At 48.0% G+C, this 21,068-nt stretch overlaps 2 protein-coding genes across 4 annotated transcripts in view; one reads left to right on the top strand and one right to left on the bottom strand.

Annotated features, from left to right (window-relative positions):
* Positions 1-17,413, top strand: part of SLC5A10 (solute carrier family 5 member 10) — a 49,043-nt gene extending 31,630 nt beyond the window's left edge. Inside the window, exons 10-15 of one of the 3 annotated variants that reach the window (XM_078777654.1) lie at positions 9,904-10,011; positions 10,344-10,494; positions 10,580-10,748; positions 10,886-11,101; positions 11,379-11,507; positions 16,929-17,413. In XM_078777654.1, coding sequence (XP_078633780.1) covers positions 9,904-10,011; positions 10,344-10,494; positions 10,580-10,748; positions 10,886-11,101; positions 11,379-11,507; positions 16,929-17,219 — 1,064 coding nt within the window. In that variant the 3' untranslated portion in view covers positions 17,220-17,413. Of the gene's footprint in view, positions 1-9,903; positions 10,012-10,343; positions 10,495-10,579; positions 10,749-10,885; positions 11,102-11,378; positions 11,521-16,928 lie in introns of those variants that run through there. The other 2 variants (XM_078777655.1, XM_078777656.1) reach the window with 2 other exon arrangements.
* LOC144892212 (uncharacterized) overlaps positions 1-21,068 on the bottom strand; it is a 623,022-nt gene that overhangs the window by 226,799 nt on the left and 375,155 nt on the right. The gene's annotated exons all lie outside the window — the stretch shown is intronic.

The raw sequence follows: 21,068 nt of genomic DNA, 5'->3' as shown, positions 1-21,068 counted from the left end.
GAATAATATAAGATTGTGTTTAAGTGCCCACCTTCCTATGTTTCCCTCTTGTCCCTGTAATCTAAACCTTCCGCATTATTGTAATAACAACCTTTGAGAACCGTATCCCTGGTGTCGTGTCGTATTAATTCCAGCCGTGTGTCTTCTTTTTCCTTCATTGGTCTAGCATAGCGCGATTAGTCAACGTTCGGGCACAATCGGGTAACTTGTGCAGACGTGGTCATACCATAAAACCGCTCGGTAAATAACATCCAAGCCACGTCTGTAACAATTGGTGTCGAGGAGTGGAATTCGAACCCGGGACTAAATTAGTTAGGCCCAAATTTTGGGAGGGAAAATCGAGCCGGAGCGCGTACGGCGCTCGACCGAATCGATTCGGAGCGCGTTTCCCGCGCGAAATTATAACGGCGAAATTTGAATTTGTTTTACGAAAATATAAAAATAAAAAACCGAATTTTGAAAGTCGCGCTATGGCGGATCAAGACGGCTGGGGTCCGGTAGGGGAGAGTGAAGCAGGGTCGGTCCAGGACCAAATTGAGACACGTGAGGAGAGCGAAACAGCGAGGGTAGCAAGCACGCAAAATGGCGCCTCGCTGGTCACCGCGCCGGCAACCGTGGCAGCGCCCCCGATGGATTGGAACTTGTTTTGTATACAAATGACGGCCCTTGTGGTCCAGTATAATGAAGACATGAAAAACAGGATGGAGCGATTGGGAAACCAGATGGGGGTAATGAGGGACGAAGCGAGGGGTACCGGTGAGGGGTTAGACAATAATTTTAAGGGATTAGACAAGAAATTTGGGAAGTTAGACAATAATTTTGAGGAGTTAGACAAGAAATTTGGGAAGTTAGACAATAATTTTGAGGAGTTAGACAAGAAATTTGGGAAGTTAGACAATAATTTTGAGGGGTTAGACAACGGGATAAAAGAAGTGAAAAATGGGTTAATGGGGGTAGAAAATAGAATGGCTGCCCAGGAGAATCAGATAGAGGGAGTGAAAACTGGGTTAGAGGGGTTAGAAAACAGTATGGAAGGCAAATTGAGGGACATGAGGGACCAAGCGGAAAGGGAAGTTAACCAAATGGGGCAGCAGATAGAGGGGGTCAGAATGGGGGTAGAAACCAAACTGGATGCTCACAGGGAGGAAATGGAGCAGATGAGGGTGGCATCTGGGCAGGAGATGCAAGTGATGGGAGAGGAGATCAGAGGAGGAGTGAGTGAGGCGGTCGGAGGAGTGCGCGAGGAGGTGAGGCACTGTAAGGAGCACATGGAGAAGGAGGTGAGAAAGGGGACTGTAAAGTTACAGGGGGGCATAGAGGACCTGACGCAGGAGGTGGAGCAGCTGACGGTGGGACAGACGGAGTTAGTGGAGCAGGTTCGAAGGAACACTGCGGTATTAGGAGGTTTAAAGGCGACACAGAAAGAACTAAAAGATGACTTAATAGCGACAAAGAGGGAATGTCAGATGGTACGTGAGGGACTGACAACGAGGTTGGACGAGGTGATAGAGGTAATGGAGACGAAGGACCGGCAGGTGAGGACGCACCTGGAAACGGTCAAGGTAGCCTTAGAGGATGAGCTTGAGGATACGTACCGGGGAATAAAAGAGGTGAAGCAGAAATTAGAAGAAGTGGAAGAAGGGGTGAGCGAAATTAAGAAGCGACGGAGAGAGGATAACAAAGAGATAAAGGAGGAGGTAAAAGAATTGGTCCAGAGTCTGTGTTCGGATCGTGATGATGTGCTCATTAACCGGATGAGGGATTCGCAGGTGATGGAGGAGAAGCGAAGAGAAAGAGGACCCGGTGTAAGTGGTGACCAATATGGTCGTGCGTATGATGCGCCAGGAGATTTAAGAAGCTTGGGGATTGGTTTGGATCCGGGTGTTCGTGAAAGGCCGTTGGTGAGGTGTGTGACAGGTCTGGTGTGCGAAAGAGGAGGTGTGCGAGAAAGTCCGACTCTGGGGTGTGTGAGGAAAAAGTGCGTGCCAAGGAGTGAGTGTGCTGGCGAGAGTGAGTCGGTCGTAGCACATGTGCGAGGGAGCACATGGAAGCGTGGTGTGGAGAGTGTTACAGAGGGTGTAACGGGAGAGTGTGCGCGAGAAAGGTGTGTGACGGACAGGTGCATGAGGAAAGAGTGCGCTGTCAGAAGTAAGGAAGAGTGTCCACCTGTGGTGAGTGTTACAGAGGGTGTAACGGGAGAGTGTGCGCGAGAAAGGTGTGTGACGGACAGGTGCATGAGGAAAGAGTGCGCTGTCAGAAGTAAGGAAGAGTGTCCACCTGTGGTGAGTGTTACAGAGGGTGTAACGGGAGAGTGTGCGCGAGAAAGGTGTGTGACGGACAGGTGCATGGGGAAAGTGTGCTGTCAAGAGTAAGGGTGAGTGCGTTGTCACGAGTGGAGGTGAAAGTAGTGAGAGTGACATGGAGCGTGAGTTAGTTGTGACAGGTGAGCGAGGATGTACACCTGGGATGGAAGGATGCACACCTGGAATGGTAGAGCGTGAGTGGGAATGCACGCTGGAGTTGGTGGTGAGGCACGTGGTTGGGTGTGCGAATGAGGGCACACCTGTGATTGTCACAGAGGAGGTGACCGAGAAGGGGGCGCGAAGAGGTGTTTTGGTGAGGTGTGCTACGAACGAATGTGTGCCAAAATGTTCGGTGGTCAGGTGTATGACCAAGGCTGTGAGTGGAATGAGTGTACCTGGGTGTGTAAGGAAAGGTACGAGGAGCATGGGCACGGCTGGATGTGTGAGCAAGGAACGGGCTGCGGGGTGTAAGCGTCCAGGTGAAGCATCGACGTTAGACGGGGTAGAGTGTAGAACGACTTATAGCCGAATCGGGCCCTCGGTGCGTGCCGGGCCTCGCTTTGAACGGCCGCGTCCGTGCTCCACTAGGCGGAGCGGGCGGCTGGATAGGAAGGGTCGTCATGGCGACCACGTTTTGTTGAGACGTGCCGGCAGGTCGAGATCGGGACATTGGATGGCTCCACGCCGAGGTGATGCGTGGGATCTCGGCCCGGGTAAGCCCCCGTCCCTGCACCGAGTGCCGGACGCATCCAGCCGCTGGCACAAAACAACCCGCATCCATTGCTTGGCTTTACGAAGCCGGGCTTTGGACAGGGATTGGCGCACCGAGAGGTATTAGTGAGTAGACTGGGTGATGAGGTTAGTGTTTTGGACCCAAAATTAGAGAAAAACAAAATTTGATGATTGGCAAGGGATTGGCAGTAGTGATTGGCAGATGATGGGCAGTGATTGGCAAATTTTTAATTTGTTGAAATTTGATGTGCAAAATTGGTAGTGAGAGACCCCCGATGTGGTGGGATGGCAAATCCACCATCCTTCCCATATGTGGGGGGCAAATGCGCACTAGATTATGGGGTGTATGGCAGTGAAAACTAGCCCGGGTGGGTTAGGTTATTAGTAGGGATCTAGAAGAGATTGACATTAGGTAACGTTAAGATTAGTTAGTGACTGATACCTGTAGTGGGGACGCAGGTAGATTAGTGTGGATGATAATGACGAGGGAGCGCAATAGTTTAAAGGGACGACTGGGAAGCGCAAGTTTCAGAGGGGAGTAGTTAGCTGAGATGATGCCGTGTGTGTGAGAATTGAACAGGTGTGATTGCACAGGTGTGCAACTGGACAGGTGTGTGGAGCAGTGTATGAGTAGTGAGTGTGTGGATCAGCGCGAATGCGCTTGGGGAGAGAAGGGTGCAGGTGGCACCAGGTGTGAGAGCACAGGTGTGCAGGTACAGGTGTGTGGAGAGAGTTGGAGTAAGTGGTACGGAGTGGTGTGCATGGTGCGAAGGTGTGGATGGGGGAAGAGTGGACCCCCATCACGGATACCCGGGGCGGGTAGTGTAAGTGTTAGGTAGAGGGTGCAGGTAAATTGTGGTTGGATATTGGCATCTGTGGTGCGGTTGCAGAATGGTGTTGTGAATGGGTGCATTAGTGTTGTGGAAATGGCTGGGCGTGTAGCCTGTTAGTGTGTGTAGTTGGTTGAGCACTCCACCACTGTGAGGATGTCGGCCAGGTGAGGCCGCAGGTGGGCTCTGGGAGCCGGTAGAGTTGTGGATGGGGCCCGAGGATCCGGAGGACGGACCCGGGTAGCCCAGTGCCAGAGAGGGCACCGAGTGGGGAGAGTGCCAGAGGGCCTTCCCCAGGTAGTTAGGTTAGGGCAAGGAGCAGGTAAGCTCGGAGGCAACTGCAGTGGTGGAGGTGTGCAGGTGGGTAGACCCACTGGGAGAGGTACACGCCGCAGCCCAGAAATTGTGCGAGGGCACCGGGAGATGAATCGGGGGAGTGAGACCCCAAATTGAAGAGCACCACAGTTTGGCCAATGGGAATTGGTTTTTAGAACCCATAGTGTAAGAGGGCCAATGGTTTGGCCGGAGAAAGACCCCGGGTAGTGTAAAGTTGTTAAAGTCATTTAGGAGATAGTTAGGATTGATGAACCTGTCGCACCATACGCAGCCACTTACCTGTGGTGATGATGATGACTCCACACCTGTGTTTTCTTTGTTTTGTTGCAGAAAATGAAATTGCTGTGTGGATTGTGAGACGCATCACGACGTGGATGAGACATTGGGGTGATTCCATCTCTCCCTCCCTAGGAGGGACTGATGATGAATTGGTAATGGCAAATTTTGATGTGCAGTTGGAGATGGCAAATTTTGATGAGAGTTGAAAATGGCAAATTTGATTGGTTAGGAGGGAGAGAAGACGAATTTGGTTTATGGGAGGAACGGGGAAGACAGTAGGGATGTTTGTTGATTTGTAAAGTAGATGTTTATGGGTAGTGTTGTGTTGTGTGGATACAGTAAGGGGTAAGGGAGGGGCCATGTAGGTTACCTGGTGGGGGGGGGGGGGGCGTACGATAGGAACGTACCTGTCTCACCTGGTTCCCATGTGCCCCCAGTGTGCATCACCTTACATTGCGTGCACTTTTGCGCCCTTACCACCTTACTCACTTGTTTCTTCTTTTGTCTCCCACCTCCGAGGATCTGGCTTTGGGGTAGAGAGAGAGGAGAGAGAGGTGCTGGCTGCGCAGTTGTGGGCCTGCACTTTCGCTGTTTGCTGCCGGGATCGATACACCATATGGACCGCAATGTTTGTGGCCACCCACAATGGACCGCAGTTCGTTTGCGGCCAAGCACCACCCGGGGATGGACCTATGGGTCAACGTGGCACCTATGCCATACAGGTGAACCATTTTTAGTTAACACCAAGTGCACCACAAGAAGAGCAAGAGACACCTGCAGGGTTAGGGGTTGTCGAATTTATTTTTATTCCAATGAACAATGGTGACTGCACCGATTGGTGGTGGGGTGGTGCTTTTGATGCTCGGGAAGGGTGCTCTGCACGTTATTAAAGGCCGTCGGCCACAGAGCACTCGTGGGTTGGTGTATCGATGTTGGCAAGCGCGCTCTCTCTATGCATAACATCTGCATGTGTTCCTCCAAAAACAGGTCCTGGATCGTAGTGTAAATAGCAGCGTAGTCTTGTAAATAATGCTCCCTACCGGCTGTATGTTTAGTTTGAGAATTCTTTCCGGATTCGGTTATCCTGTGGGTGTGTTTCTGTGAGGAGAAGGGTGCAACGTCGCAGGGGGACATATTTACTCATTTGTGAATATCTGTAAAACTGTCGCACTCAGGGTAGAGTTAATAGTAGAGGGAACTACATTGCGTGCCACACTAAAGTAGGTAAAAATTTATCGGGTCGGGACGCCCCGAGGGTAGAGAAGGGTGCAATGTTGCGAATATGGAATTTGGCCTCCATATCCGCTTGTAAATATTCCCCTATTTTCTCCAATACTCCCCAACTTTCCCCAATCCCCCATTCCCTAGTCCCATTGCATGTAAATAACAATCAGTAGAGCCGACCTTCCCCTTATTCCCCCATTAAATGTCGTGCCCAGGTCCACCGCACCACACGTAGCCAACTTTCGGACATCTTCCTAGTTATTCTTAATCTATGTCAGTTAAGGCCTCGTTTCCATTAATTATGACTCTTCGTTGCACCAGAATGTGATTATATGGCATCAGTAGTGAGTTTAGGACCTTTCCCATACCTCCTCCCATCTTCTTCCCCAAACAACAACAACAACAACAATTACAACAACAATTACAACTACAACTACGACTACAACAACAGAGGGGCGGGGAGTGTGCGTCCTCACACCGGCTCGGTTACCCGCCATGACCATACGCTCCACGGCGTTACCCCGAAGGGGCTGGCTGTCAGCTCCTCGTCAGGGGCGGAGCCAGTAACCCCCCCACGCACCCAATGAGAAGCAACGTGCCGATTCCACGAGGCGGAGCTAACGAGCCGAGGGCGTGTCACTCCCCGCCGGATATACGCGGCCCCGCGCCGGATGTGACGTCAGATGCGCCCCCAGCCTGGAGAGAGAAGTCGCCACCCCTCGAGCGCTGCAATACCTCCACCGCATCTCTTAAACTGGACCGTACGTGATCCTGCCCTGAGCCCAGGTGCACCTGGAGCGATCGCTACCCGCCTGTCCTTTGCATCAAACCCCGTGTGAGTGAGCCTTGTCCCGTTTATCTGTCGTCTGTTGGGAATAATATAAGATTGTGTTTAAGTGCCCACCTTCCTATGTTTCCCTCTTGTCCCTGTAATCTAAACCTTCCGCATTATTGTAATAACAACCTTTGAGAACCGTATCCCTGGTGTCGTGTCGTATTAATTCCAGCCGTGTGTCTTCTTTTTCCTTCATTGGTCTAGCATAGCGCGATTAGTCAACGTTCGGGCACAATCGGGTAACTTGTGCAGACGTGGTCATACCATAAAACCGCTCGGTAAATAACATCCAAGCCACGTCTGTAACAATATATATATATATATATATATATATATATGTGTGTGTCAGTCGAAGTCCTAAGCATCATTCCATTTCGGCCCTTCAACCTCGATACGGTCAGCTAATGTGGGCCAGCAGGGGCACACATATGCCTCCACATGCAACAACTTCACTTGGATGCATGTGTTTCCTCACCTCCAGTCAGCGAGAACACAAACTACAACAACAAAATAACAGCTTCCACTCCCAGAAACCACAGCACCAAAAATGTATGCTGGAGCACCCAACCAACCTCCCAAACTTGTAACCTACACCACTCCACAGCAGAAGACACACAAACACAACTGACGTATACACGAGCATGCATATACATACACAAACAGATGTATGTTGTGCATTACTTGAAAACACACACTCACCTTTCCTCTGCTCCCCAACACCCCCACTAATCTCCTTCCCTCTTTATCTCTTTCTCGACTTCCTTTCGCTTTTCTCGTTTGTAGTGAATTGTGACACGGTGAAGGTACAATGAATGATATGCTAAACAACCTGGACTGGCGCATGGTGCAGGTGGGTGTGAGCATTGTCCTCACCGTATGTGCATTCCTGATGAGCCTTCGGACAGTTTCCTTGATGGAGGGACTGAAGTCAGCAGGAGGTTGCGTGTACACGGCCGCACGTGTCACTCCACGATAGCCCTCTTTGTCCGGCCAACCCAAGTCGAGCCGACCAGGGGCCATGTCGTCCGACTCTTCCGGCCAGTACGTGAGGGATCTGCTGTCCGTCCCACCAGGCAATCCTTCACCCGTGAGGAAATCTCCACCGTTTGCCCCATTCTGGCCAACCGTGGTGCAGATTCTACGGATTTCCTCTTCGGAGAGGAACTGCCAAAGACCTTCTTCCTCCAGAACGCGTCCAAACGCCTCGCGACCTCTATCAACAAGGGCCTCCAGAGCCAACCGCTGTGACTCGCTGTACAAAAATTCTGGCTTGTTTTCATTGGAAATCCAGTTGACATGTCGGGAATTCAAGCAGAGTTCTTGAGATAAAGCCATGGTGTTGAGTCGACCTGCTTATGTAGCTTCAAGAACTCACTCCACCCACCCTCTTAGACCTCCTATCAAAACGATCCACGGGCTCTCAATCACACCCTCAACATTGCCCTCTCCACATTGATGAAGAATGATGAAGAGTTACATTTTTACAATCCCTTTCGCTCCCTCAAATTTCTTTCTTTCCAGCATGGCGACCGGCCAGGTGTATGCTCCCTTTCTCAAGGATGTCCCGACCGTCGCTTTTCCAAGATGTCCCGACTGTCGCTCAGGACTGGAAAGTACGGAACTCGCAAGTCACTCGACCATGCGACAACATGTTCGACTCCTGCGCAGCGAATAACAGGAGACGTAAAACTCGGTTGGATCGATTTCAAAATGTCTACGCCCATGGGAGTAATTATCTCCAAAGTGGGCCTAATTGGCTTGGGATGGAGTTGACACGACTAACAAATGCTCTTTATGTTTGGGTTGTTCATTCTTTTCTACGAACTGGTGCTCCCTCTTGGTTTAGACTCTCCTCGTTCACGTAACGTCTTGTAGACATTAGAACACCCCTGTTCCCAAAGCTCTTGTTACTTGTAAAATCGAAGATTTTTCATGTATATTGGTCGGTTGCGTTTGTGGTTCTGTCTGTTTGTTTGTTTGTCACCGGCCTACAGGTCACAATTCGAAACCGATCGTCACGAAACTTCACCAAGCTGTATAGCTCGTCCCAAATGAGAAGCCTATTGTTTTTGGGGTCAAAAGGTCAACATAGGCCAAAGGTCACCAACTTTGCCGAATTTCTAAAATCCTCAATTTTCATCCGATTGACTCGAAATTTGAAGAGGACTTGCATATCTGGTCACTGAATTCAACCACCAAGTATATTTGAGGTCAACATAGGCCAAAAGGTCAACATAGGCCAAATTTATAAAATCCTCAATTTTCATCCGATTGACTCCAAATTTGAAGAGGACTTGCATATCTGGTCACTGAATTCAACCACCAAGTATATTTGAGGTCAACATAGGCCAAAAGGTCAACATAGGCCAAATTTATAAAATCCTCAATTTTCATCCGATTGACTCCAAATTTGAAGAGGACTTGCATACCTGGTCACTGAATTCAACCACCAAGTATATGTGAGGTCAACATAGGCCAAAAGGTCAACATAGGCCAAATTTATAAAATCCTCAATTTTCATCCGATTGACTTGAAATTTGAAGAGGACTTGCATATCTGGTCACTGAATTCAACCACCAAGTATATTTGAGGTCAACATAGGCCAAAAGGTCAACATAGGCCGAATTTCTAAAATCCTCAATTTTCATCCAATTGACTTGAAATTTGAAGATGATTGCATAACTGGTCACTGAATTCAACCACCAAGTATTTTTGAGGGCAACATAGGCCAAAAGGTCAACATAGGCCGAATTTCTAAAATCACCAATTCTCATTTGATTAACTTCAAATTATAAGAGGATTCACATATATGGTCACTGAATTCAACCACCAACTATTTTTGAGGTCAACATAGGCCAAAAGGTCAACATAGGCCAAGTTTTTAATACCCTTAATTTTCATCTGCTTGGCTTGAAAATTGAACAGCATTTGCACATTGAGTCACTAAATAGGGAAACGAACTATTTTTGAGGTCAAAAGGTCAAAGGTCAACTCAAGGTCAACCTTACAAAATCATCATTTTTCATCTGAAAAATCGTCATTTTCTACCTGTTGACCCGAGCTTTGATCAAGATTGTCAATTTTAATCTTGATGAAATGGACAATTTGCTGTATCAATGGATTTTTTTTTCCTTGGGGGTGGGGGGCGGATTTTGCAAGTATCGTGCTCTGCATGACGTCTTCTTGTATTAACTTTTCTTGAAATGTCTGTCCGGTAAGATGTGGGTTCATGCTTGCTCCCAAGGAATTTTTTTTAATCTAAAAATCCATTTGAAGAATGTTTGGTTGGAAGGTCTGAAACTTGCACGAGTACAAAAGACCAAGGAAAAAGACCCTTCGTCTATGTCACCTTTCCTGTGCACAGACTCGGTGGCCTGCGTGGACCCGGAGGAATGCAGGAAGGTCTGCGATACAGAGGTTGGCTGCTCCAACATAGCTTATCCGAAGCTTGTGATCGAACTCATGCCCGACGGTACGTACTTCTACTATAATATCATTGTCAGGTATAACATGTTGATCATACCGTCCCATGCTTTAACTAAAGCATATGAGTATACGCTTGATAGACTTTTCGCTACCAAGGAGGTTTCTCATCATTCCCACAAGTGGATTTTGTTTTGTGCCTTGGCCAAAAGGTGGAGGTAGGTGCCACGATATTCCTGGCAATCTAACATCGCCATTCCCAAAGGAAACCCAGAATGGTTTCAGGAACAGGTGTCCAATTGTGTTCGATGACGTTTTCCTCCAAAACGGCAAGAACGTGTCTCTCAGCTCATGATTTTGATGACTTGTTCTACTTTCCAGGTCTACGTGGGCTCATGATCGCAGTCATGATGGCGGCCCTCATGTCATCTCTCACATCCATATTTAACAGCAGCAGTGCGTTGTTCACCATGGACATCTGGAAAAAGATCCGGCGACAGCCCACGGAGCGAGAGCTCCTCCTGGTGGGAAGGCAAGTGGTTGCTCCCGAATCGTGGATCATCCAAGTTCTCAGTTCCGCGTACCAGGAATGACGTGTAACGGTGTCTCTTTTTCAGGATCGTGACGGTAATCCTGGTCGTCATCAGCCTAGTGTGGATACCAATATTGCAAAATGCCAACAGCGGACAGCTGTTCATGTACATACAGTCAGTGACGAGTTATCTGGCACCGCCGATCACCGCAGTGTTCCTGTTGGCCTTTTTCTGGCCACGGGCCAACGAGCAGGTACATAGACCAACCACACCGGCACGCGTCTCTCTACTGGTGACATTGCTATGCATTTCAATCTGCACTCTTCCCCATTGGTTGGCAGCGATCATGTGTGCCCCTCGAGGATAAAAACACAAAAATCATTCCTGCAGGGTGCGTTTTGGGGTCTTATGATGGGTCTTGCAGCAGGCATCATCCGAATGGTGTTGGAATTTCTGCATCCTCCACCGCATTGTGGACAACCCGACAGCCGTCCTGGGAGCCTCCGCCGACTGCACTACCTCCATTTCGCCATTGCGCTTTGCAGTGGAACTGCAATTGCTATCGTAGTCATCAGCATGGTGACCACACCACCACGACCAGGCCAGGTAGCAGTGCTCCGATTTGCGGGATGCCACATTTGCCCTTGTAAGCCATGATAGGTCCAATGATAGTCCAAATCCTGTTTTTTAAAAGGGTTTAAGGTGAAGTGAAAAGTCATCACCTGGTATTGCCAGCTTTATGGAACCGACGTTTGTAGATCAACCAGCTAGATAAGAAAGTTGTTATTATTTTGACTCGTTTGTCTCAAGGTGGTGTAGATTGCCAGATAGTGTCTGTGTTCATCACTGCAACTCGACAATAACCAACCCACACGTTTCTAAGGGGAAAGGCCTCACCTGGTGGGACGTTCAGCGGCAAGCCAAGGGGCAACAGCACGAGGGGCCGCGTCTCACCGCAATCTCACCTGTCGAAAGCCCGACTTTGCAGGCCGATAGGACCATCGGTGAACGGGTGAGCGGTGATGGTGGGTACACGTCATCCATATCATCATAGTGTGCCCATTGCTCATCATAAATGAACTTTAGGAAGTTACCAAAGATAAATATAGTGTCAGACAGAAATAAACCTTTTGTGGATCGAGGGGTAAGGGAGGAGCGGTCTCGTGAATTCAGGTACAAAATTACTGCAAAATATTTAGGATTAGTACAAGTTGTAAAGTAAGAAGATGCTTGCACTTCGACCTGGACTTTTGTTCAAACACCAAACGAATCTTATATGGATGTAACGAGCATTACTTTTGGAGATATTCTCCTGCCTGGGACACAAGCTTGTCGTGTTGGAGTGGAAGCTTTCATATAGTCTAGTAGGAAGACTAGGTCCCCCTGCACCCCCCGGAGATATACTTCTAATCAGTGTTTCTAGATTGGAAAAAATGTGTAGAAAATGACTAGCTATGGCCCCAAGCTGAAAAAATGTCCCACATACCATTTTTATGCAAATTACTGCTGCCATTATCAAAAAAACGATTTTTGACATATCTCAGCCAATATTGCAGATAATTGAAAAATGAAGGTGTCTAGACCCATGTTTTGAAGGGCATAGATCATGATAGAACTATTCATAACATGATTACATGTGTCTATGGTATACTAGTATGCTAATTAGTGCTTTATTTACAAAATAATCACAGTTTTACGAAATAATAGACTCATATTAAGGTCCGTCTACACAGACGTTAACACAAAGTTTTATTTTTCTAAATATTACAACTGTCAAAATAGTCCTAGCACTCAATGTGACCACTCTTCTCTTGCTTGTTTTAGATAAACATCATTAGCATTAGTGATTCTACACTGAGTCAGTCATCATCATTTTCATCGAAATCGTCAGAGTCAAACTCTTCTTCTCCTTCCTCTTCCTCCTCCTCTTCGTGCTCTCCTGTGTTCAGAAGATCCACCAGTGAGGTTGGTAGGATGGGACCACTGGACCACATTGGTTTCAACAGTCCTTCATCAGTCCTTATCCATCCTTGCTCCTCATAAGGTTTTGGCTTTTCGATGATAGGTTGATCGGCTCTTTTGTACAATGCTACGCGGTGGTTCACACGCTGGATGTGCGGCTTCAGGGCAGACTGGCATGGAGGAAGGCGAGCCAGATCAACCTTGGACTTCATGCAGACACCCAGATCAAATGTATTCAGGACCCATCTCTGACCCACCTCAGCAGTTGCTGCCTCGGAACGCTTCAGTAGCTCACGAACAACTGCGTTGTCTGTGATCGGTTGGTGGATAGGCATGCAGTAGTCGACTGTTGATTTGCTGGGTGGGGGAGAACCAGTTGCAGAGGTGAAACCCCCTAGCCCAGGCACAGGCTGCAGGCCACAGCTTCCGATGTATCTGATGAAGAGCCAGATGTAGTACTCTTGCATCGTAGTGGCATAGACTGTGTCATTCTCTGCTGGCGGTGTGAATGATGAGCCTTCAGGGAACTTCGGGCCAACGCGAGTAAAGTGCAAGGGTGGGAGAGTTTTTGGTGTGTCGACCTTCAGGCTACGCTGTTGTGACCTATTGATGGTAGGTAGCATTCGGTCCTTGCTGCTCTCGAACCCGGGCTTGACCTCCTGCACCATGATTCCTCCAGCACTGTTTACAATGTTGCTGCCGTGCACACTGGTAGTGGTTTTATTCAAGTTGTCCCACTCACAGTGGAATACAAGGTTGCCCTCTCCTGTCACAATTTGTGGTGTACGATAAGTTGAGACTTCATCCAGGACCTTGGCGAGAGCAGTTTCCAACTCCAAGGCGAAATCGTAGCTCTCAGAGTGTCCAAGCCTGTGTAGTATTGTGGTGAGCTGTTTGCTTCGGAACAGGTGCCTTACAGTCACACAGAGGAGAATGTGCTTTGGTAACTTCCATTTTCCATCTGACACTGCACGGCACAGATCTTGTCCAATGGAGAAGACCAGACGCTTCACCTTTTCTGTCTCGATGCCCTCCTTGCCAGTCATTAGCACGCTGAGAAAGCGGACAAGGTCTGGAGGTAGGATGTCTTCAGGATTGAGCTCCATGTCTTCAGCTGTTGGTGGCCATGGTTGGTCTTTACACTCTCTGAAAGCCTGTAGAATACCCTGGCGAAGTTGGAGGGCAACATTTTGGTTCTTGTTTGTGCTTCCGAGTGTGAATGCTCGTGCGAGAGCATTGGAAACTGTTATGTTTGAGCTGTGCACAAGCCAGAAAGAAATGACATCACATTTGTCATGATCAACCTTCGTGAAGTGGATATGCTCCTTGATTGGGTCATTCTGTAGGCGTTTCAGTAGTTTCTCTGACCGATAATTTGAGTTCTCATATCCATTCAGTTTCAGTTCCTCGACATAGAGCAAGCGCAAGGAAGAAAGCTGTAGAACTTTATTCTGCTGGATGACCTGGGTTTGAATGTGTTCCAGTACTGAGTTGAATGCCTTTTCATGGGCGGCTGACATGCAAGCCTGCTCCTTTGGTGCTTCGGCTCTGTGAATCGCACGCTCATAGTTGTAGAATGCTGTGCGGAAAGCTTTAAAACATGACGGATGGTGTTTGGCCTCACATGCAAAGAGGTCTTTGTTTTTCACCTTTCGATGGAGTCGATAGAGACCCATTTTCTCAGCCCGTGTTTCGATTTGCTCCCATGCATTTTCTTTGTTTTTAAAGGATGGGAAGGTTGTAGGCCTCTCAGTATTGCGATGAGCATCTTTGGTCTCAACTTTCTCACAAAATATACACTCTGGCGGGAAGATGGGTTCAGCAGAACCTCCTGGTTTACGAGGAGAGTGATGCCATGATGAGGTTGATGGCCCTGGTTCTGTATCATCTCCCAGACGATGAAAGTGGCGGACAAAGTGCTTATAACACTTGCTGTGATATCCTACTCTTTCTAGGTCATCAGGAAGAGTTGCCGGGATCTGATCACATACTGATTGCATACGACATGGGGAGTCATGCGGTTGGTTGAGACGTCTATCCCGGATCTTTTGAAGCAGTTGCAGTTTTTCTGAAGCAGATCCTTTAATTTTACGGAGGGGCGTGAAATCCCCATGATCAGACATGGATGGTACATGAAGGATGCATGTAGGAGGAGAGCTTTGGGCTGCAGGTTCTACACTCCGTTTTCTTTTGGGCATGCTTGCTGTCGATGTCTACCATCACTGTTAAATGACAAATAAGAAATCACGAATGATGTTAAAAGTGCCTGTGAAAGGAGGCTCTGAGTTTTCAGTGAGGTAACAGAGGTTCTGAGTCATGTTCTACACTAGGGTACTTTTTAGCTGACTAAACCATGTTTAGTGGCATCAAAAGTGCTAATAGCTAAAACATCTAAATTCTTCCACACTAACGTTAGCTATCTAGGCCAATGAAACATTGTGCTAAGTTACTGTAGCTAGCTCAGCTGTCGTGCCTCTTTCTGGTTCAATTCATATACAGAAGTCAACAGATAAGTCTCATGTTTGGCATTAACAAAAGTTTAAGTTACACCGACATTAGGAACATACTGTACATAGATGAGGCTAGCTTTAACGTTAGCTAACATGGTGCTAGCTGGCTCAGCTGTTATTCTGCCTGTTTATGATTTCATGCAGAAACTGAAGTCAAGAGTGTGAGTAACATTATAGTTAGCATCTTACCTGGCTAGATTGGAGGATGAATACCAAGAACAACACACAGATGGAATGGAAGACTGAACTTTCAACTGAGGTATTCAATAACATCAACGTTACCAATTGATACGAGCGCGCGACATTACCAATTGATACGAGCGCGCGAGCGCGCATGTTACATGGATGGAAATGTAAAATGGCAGCTATAGCAGCACTAATTTGGATCTCTAGTCTGTCATTTCTGCACTGTGATTGGATAACATAAAAAAATATGTTTGGGAGTTAACAGCAGGAGTTGGTAGATTTTACGTGGGCTGGGTGAGAAACCTTTAAATAAGCAAGTGAAAATCTCTCGCAATACAAAGTCAATGGTGGGAAGAAAAGTTGAGTGGTACCAATGTTACTGCCAATGTCCCGCCCCTATGCAAGACTCAGGAGCATCTTGTTGACATTTAACCTTGAAAATACCTGGGTTTAGACCCCTTATGTACCATGTTAAGTTATCTGCAGTATTAACGTATCCTTATCATTTGTAAAACTGATTATTTTGTAATTACAGCATTAATATGCATACTAGTATACCATAGACACATGTAATCATGTTATGAATAGTTCTATCATGATCTATGCCCTTCAAAACATGGGTCTAGACACCTTCATTTTTCAATTATCTGCAATATTGGCTGAGATATGTCAAAAATCGTTTTTTTGATAATGGCAGCAGTAATTTGCATAAAAATGGTATGTGGGACATTTTTTCAGCTTGGGGCCATAGCTAGTCATTTTCTACACATTTTTTCCAATCTAGAAACACTGATTAGAAGTATATCTCCGGGGGGTGCAGGGGGACCTAGTCTTCCTACTAGACTAATAGGCCTCGTGTGTGTAATTATTTAGGAGGTGTGCATCGCCAGTGAAAGAAGAACCACCTTTAGAGGCCATTTTCCCCTGCAGAGCAGGGGTCGGCCTTTTTCGGGCACCGTGGTCCCCTTTTTGAAGCAATGTTTTATGGCCGGATGCCCTTTTTAACCCTGTTAGTGTTAGTTGTTAGTTTTTAATCCTGCCGCCAACCCTGTTAGTCGCCTCTTGCGACACAAGTAAACTGGTCCTCAATTTGCGGACCTCGGAAGGATGACAGGCTGAGTCAACCCCCCTGGCGTTAATTCAGCGATCGACCGGGATTCGAACCCAGGATCCCAAGCCGGCACCCTAACCGCTATGTGTGCGTAGCCAGTGAAAGAAGAACCACCTTTAGAGGCCATTTTTCCCTGCAGAGCAGGGGCCGGCCTTTTTCGGGCACCGTGGTCCCCTTTTTGAAGCAATGTTTTATGGCCAGATGCCCTTCCTGCCACCAACCCTGTTGGTCGCCTCTTGCGACACAAGTGAACTGGTCCTCAATTTGCGGACCTCGGAAGGATGACAGGCTGAGTCAACCCCCCTGGCGTTAATTCAGCGATCGACCGGGATTCGAACCCAGGATCCTAGGATCCCAAGCCGGCACGCAAACCGCTCTGTGTGCGAAGGCAGTGCAGGCGAATATTTGCAAGAGCATGCATGGTGAGACCCAACTACCTATAGGAAAAGTGACTTACAAACTACATCCTTCGGGATGTGAGCAGAGTTTTCCCAAATAAAACAGGATACGGGTGCCATCAGTCGTCGATTGTTCATGTATCCATGGTAACGGGCGCTATAATGCAAATCCTGAGACTGCAAGCTGAGTCAAGCATTCTAAGAGATGATGTACATGGTGTCGGGTCATGCTCTAGATCTCACTCCCTTTTTCTTGACCGTTCTAGGTTGGAAATGCCAGACCCCTGCAATCCCGGTCGATTGTCCGACTCTGTGTCACAAAGCACCTCCACCACCGGAATATGAGACTCGCGCTCAGTCTGGCTCCCTCGTCGAGGACCCCGTCTGGGTTCGAGTCTGCTGTGCAAACGCCCTCCTGCTCATGTGCTTCAACGTGTACCTGTATGCATTCTACGCGTAGAAGTCGATCCGCTACTCCTCCACGGTCCCCTCGGTCACAACTCGTTCCACTCTTGGTGAAATTGGTACACCCCGCCGTGTCGTTTGCTTTTCAATGAGAACAAAACCTCCATTAATTGACACTGACAAAGGAAGATGTTACGGGGTCTCAGAACCATGTAAATCATTCCAACAAAACAAAGTACATCATCAAGCTGTAAAATATGCTTTCCGTCATCCGTAATGGCGGGGATACATGAAGCATGTGATATGCGTTAAAACGTCCAAATTGTCTGAAATTAAGAAATGGGGGGAGAGGGGGGGGTGTGGGGGGGGGGGGGGGGAAGCAAGTAAATATCAAAATAACCATTAAAACACTTCTACACTGGTGTGATGAGGGTTTGTGCCTGTTTCGCTTGATCTGCTGTTTTTGTCTCATACGCAAGGGGGTTGTGATATACCCAGGGGGAGATACTAAACGATATTCGGGTTGGGAGAGGGGGGAAGGGGGTTCGTGTCTGTTTCACTAGATCTGTTGTAAAATAGTGTTTTGTAATGGGGGGGGGGGGGGGGGGGGGTGGGACAGACTTTCAGCGTTAAAACCAAAGGATCAGCACAGATATTGATTCGAGGATGGTGAGTCAAGTGATCGATCTACCTGTGTCGTCCTTGCTGGACACACACACAATGACCTTTGGTGCAGGAGAAGGTCATTCGGCCCATCAAGCTTGTGTTACACACACAAAGGACCTTTGGTGCAGGAGCAGGCCATTCGGCCCATCAAGCCTGTGTTACACACACAAAGGACCTTTGGTGCAGGAGCAGGCCATTCGGCCCATCAAGCCTGTGTTACATACACACAATGACCTTTGGTGCAGGAGCAGGCCATTCGGCCCATCAAGCCTGTGTTACATACACACAATGACCTTTGGTGCAGGAGCAGGCCATTCGGCCCATCAAGCCTGTGTTACATACACACAATGACCTTTGGTGCAGGAGCAGGCCATTCGGCCCATCAAGCCTGTGTTACATACACACAATGACCTTTGGTGCAGGAGCAGGCCATTCGGCCCATCAAGCCTGTGTTACATACACACAAGGACCTTTGGTGCAGGAGCAGGCCATTCGGCCTATCTTGCCTGCGCTGCACAAAGCCCAGTATCCCACACTCATCCACAAGTTAACTGCATGTACTCCTAATATCCCTGTACTCCTGTGTCTCCGATGCATCTCGGCAGCTAATTCCAATTCAAACACTACCCCTCTATCAATCTACCAGAGTCGTCCGTATAGCAGCGTCACCAGTAGTCAGCACCACTATTAATGATGCAGTCTCTCAATTCTCGTAGCAACATATCCGTTCGCGGACGGCATTGCTATGTGGACCCGGAGCAGAATCCTACATTAAAGGGCCAAAAACTTCGGTCTGATATTTGTACGATCGAGCAGTGCGACCCAAAATGGCGATTAGGATTTCTGGTCCTCAGTCTAAATTCATCATTTTCATCCCCCAAAAGGAAGGTCAAGGCTGTATTAACAGTCAACAGCACTTCCTTCCCTCAATGCTTCTCAGAAGTGTCCTTTATAGGAACCACGTAATAGGCGTCCACAATCATCCATGACCATGTTGTGGAACGTTCGGCCCAATCCCTTGTACGAAAAGGACTCTACTGAAAGTTCTGGGCAACACCAAGTTCAGGATAATATTTTATTGCTCACGAGCAGAAGTAGCCGGCGTTGCCGAGCGGGGAGGGGAGGAGGAGGAAGGGGAGGGGATGGAGGGAGGGGGGAGGGGAGGGGGAGAGGGGGTAGGGGAGGGGAAGAGGTGTAGGGGGGAAGGAGGGGAGGGGAGGGGAGGGGGGAGGAGGGAGGGAAGGGGGAGAGGGGGTAGGGGAGGAGAGAGGGGAAGAGGTGTAGGGGGGAAGGAGGGGAGGGGGGGAGGCAGGGGGTTCATATATATATGCTGGTGGGTGAATGTCGCTCACGTTTCTGAATTGTGTGATGCTGATCAGGAAGAAGAAGAAGCCGTACTGCCAAATTCGTACACTTCCGGAATTGTTTGATTTATTTGTGTTCAAATGTCTGGTGATTGTTTTGTATTTATTTATGCGAGTGTGTACTTGTATATAACTGTCATTAATTTTAAAAGGCTTAGGCACTGTCGAGCGATTTTATTTTATTTATGTTTAAACTACAAAAAAACCGATCTTTTTTTTTTCTTCCATAATTTTTTTTTTGGTGTAAAACACTCCCAGGCACTCACTGATGAACCTCTGAAAGTTTGACGAAGATCCATTCAGCCAACTCTGACAGACAGAAAGACAGACACCTCTCTTATATAGTAGATGTGCCATGTGGCAAACTATAGAAAAGAAGGGACATTTCATAGCTTGTAGAAAATGTCGAACAATAGAAAAAGGGACATTGCATGTCTTGTAGAAAATGCCAGATAGAAAAGAAGGGACATTAAAAAAAACCAAAAAACTAATGTGCATGCTGGACTATCCTTGTGTTCTTAGGAGGAATCAAGTAATGCTCCAGAAAATAAGGGACATTAAAAAAAAAAAAATCTCATGTGCATGCTGGACTACCCTTGTGTTCTTAGGAGGAATCAAGTAATGCTCTAGAAGAGTTCATATAAAGGGGTGCCAATTTGATTCATACAGCTGCATGAAGAAGTAAATGTATTTTAACTGATGTATGTGGGGCGCCCCTTCATATGAACTTTGTTGAGGCCACGCCTTGTTGAGGAGGAGGAAACTATATGCCTGTCACACATAGGCGGATATTTTGGCGACTACCAGCGACTGCCGGCGATCAAGATTTTTCGGCGACCACTGGCGATTTCGGGCGGTCAAATATGGTCAGGCGGCAGTATGGCGACTGCAGGCGGCCACATTGCGACTGCATTGCGACGACGCCCCGAGTGGGATGGCGACTGTTGAAGATCGACGATGACTGCATTGCGGATGCACGGCGGCAGCGTGGAAACAGTCTGGCGGCTAGATTACGACCGATGGCGGATCGCAGCGACTGCATTGGGGCCGGGTGGCGGTTTACTCCGACGTCCGCAAGACTGCAATAAGACCGCCGGCGATTGGAGACGATTCACACAACTTTTTAAATCTTTATTTCTCTATTTTACATTTCACTTTATTCATTTCAATGATGTATGACATGAAGCATAAAGATGTTTGATGTACAATAAGAAAGTTAATAAAGATGTATCATTGTAATGTAATAATCAAACTTTTCTGCAGGGAGAGAGAATGGAAATAAAGTCCAACAAATTATTTCCACTGGTCCCAAGTCCCATAAATAAAGTTTCCAAAGGACCAAAGTCCCAAAAATAAAGTTCCCAAAAGTCCCAAGTCCAAACAATAAAGCCATATCCTTGTCGGCACCACAGGACCTCACTCCACGGAGACCCTCACACCATCCTGTCTTGCCATGGAATCGTGGTATGTCGTAATGCAGTCGCCAGGCAGTCGTATCTTTGTCGCCAATGGCCGTAACTCGGCCGCCACTAGTCCTACTGCTGTCGTCGTCAGTCTCCCATAGCCACAGGGGAGACGTGGTAGTTCTTCTGTAGTCGATATGCAGCCGCAACAGTGTCGGCCCATAGTCGGGAAGATGCCGCAAGAAGGCCGTATGGCATTCGCATCTCTGCCGTGCTAGCTGGTGGGGCGATTGCGGAAGACTATGAGCGACTGGGTTGCGGCCGCTTTACGCTCTTATTACGGATACCGACGACAGCATGGCGGTTCCATCACGACAGCATGGCGGATGTTTTTCGAGTGCGACTGAGCGCGCCGTTTTTAAACATTTAAAAAAAGATTTGGCCCCTTTGCGGCTCTTGCCGACTGCAGCCGACCTGGGGAGGATAACCACGACTACAGGCGACCGTCCATTACGGTTTCATTACGATTGTCGGCGGGTGTGGCGATTTTTCCAGTCGCCAGTAGTCG

Source organism: Myxine glutinosa, chromosome 5 (genome assembly GCF_964187855.1).
Source record: "Myxine glutinosa chromosome 5, kmMyxGlut1.1, whole genome shotgun sequence".
Lineage (NCBI taxonomy): Eukaryota > Metazoa > Chordata > Myxini > Myxiniformes > Myxinidae > Myxine > Myxine glutinosa.
This window is presented reverse-complemented; position numbering and strand designations above follow the sequence as displayed.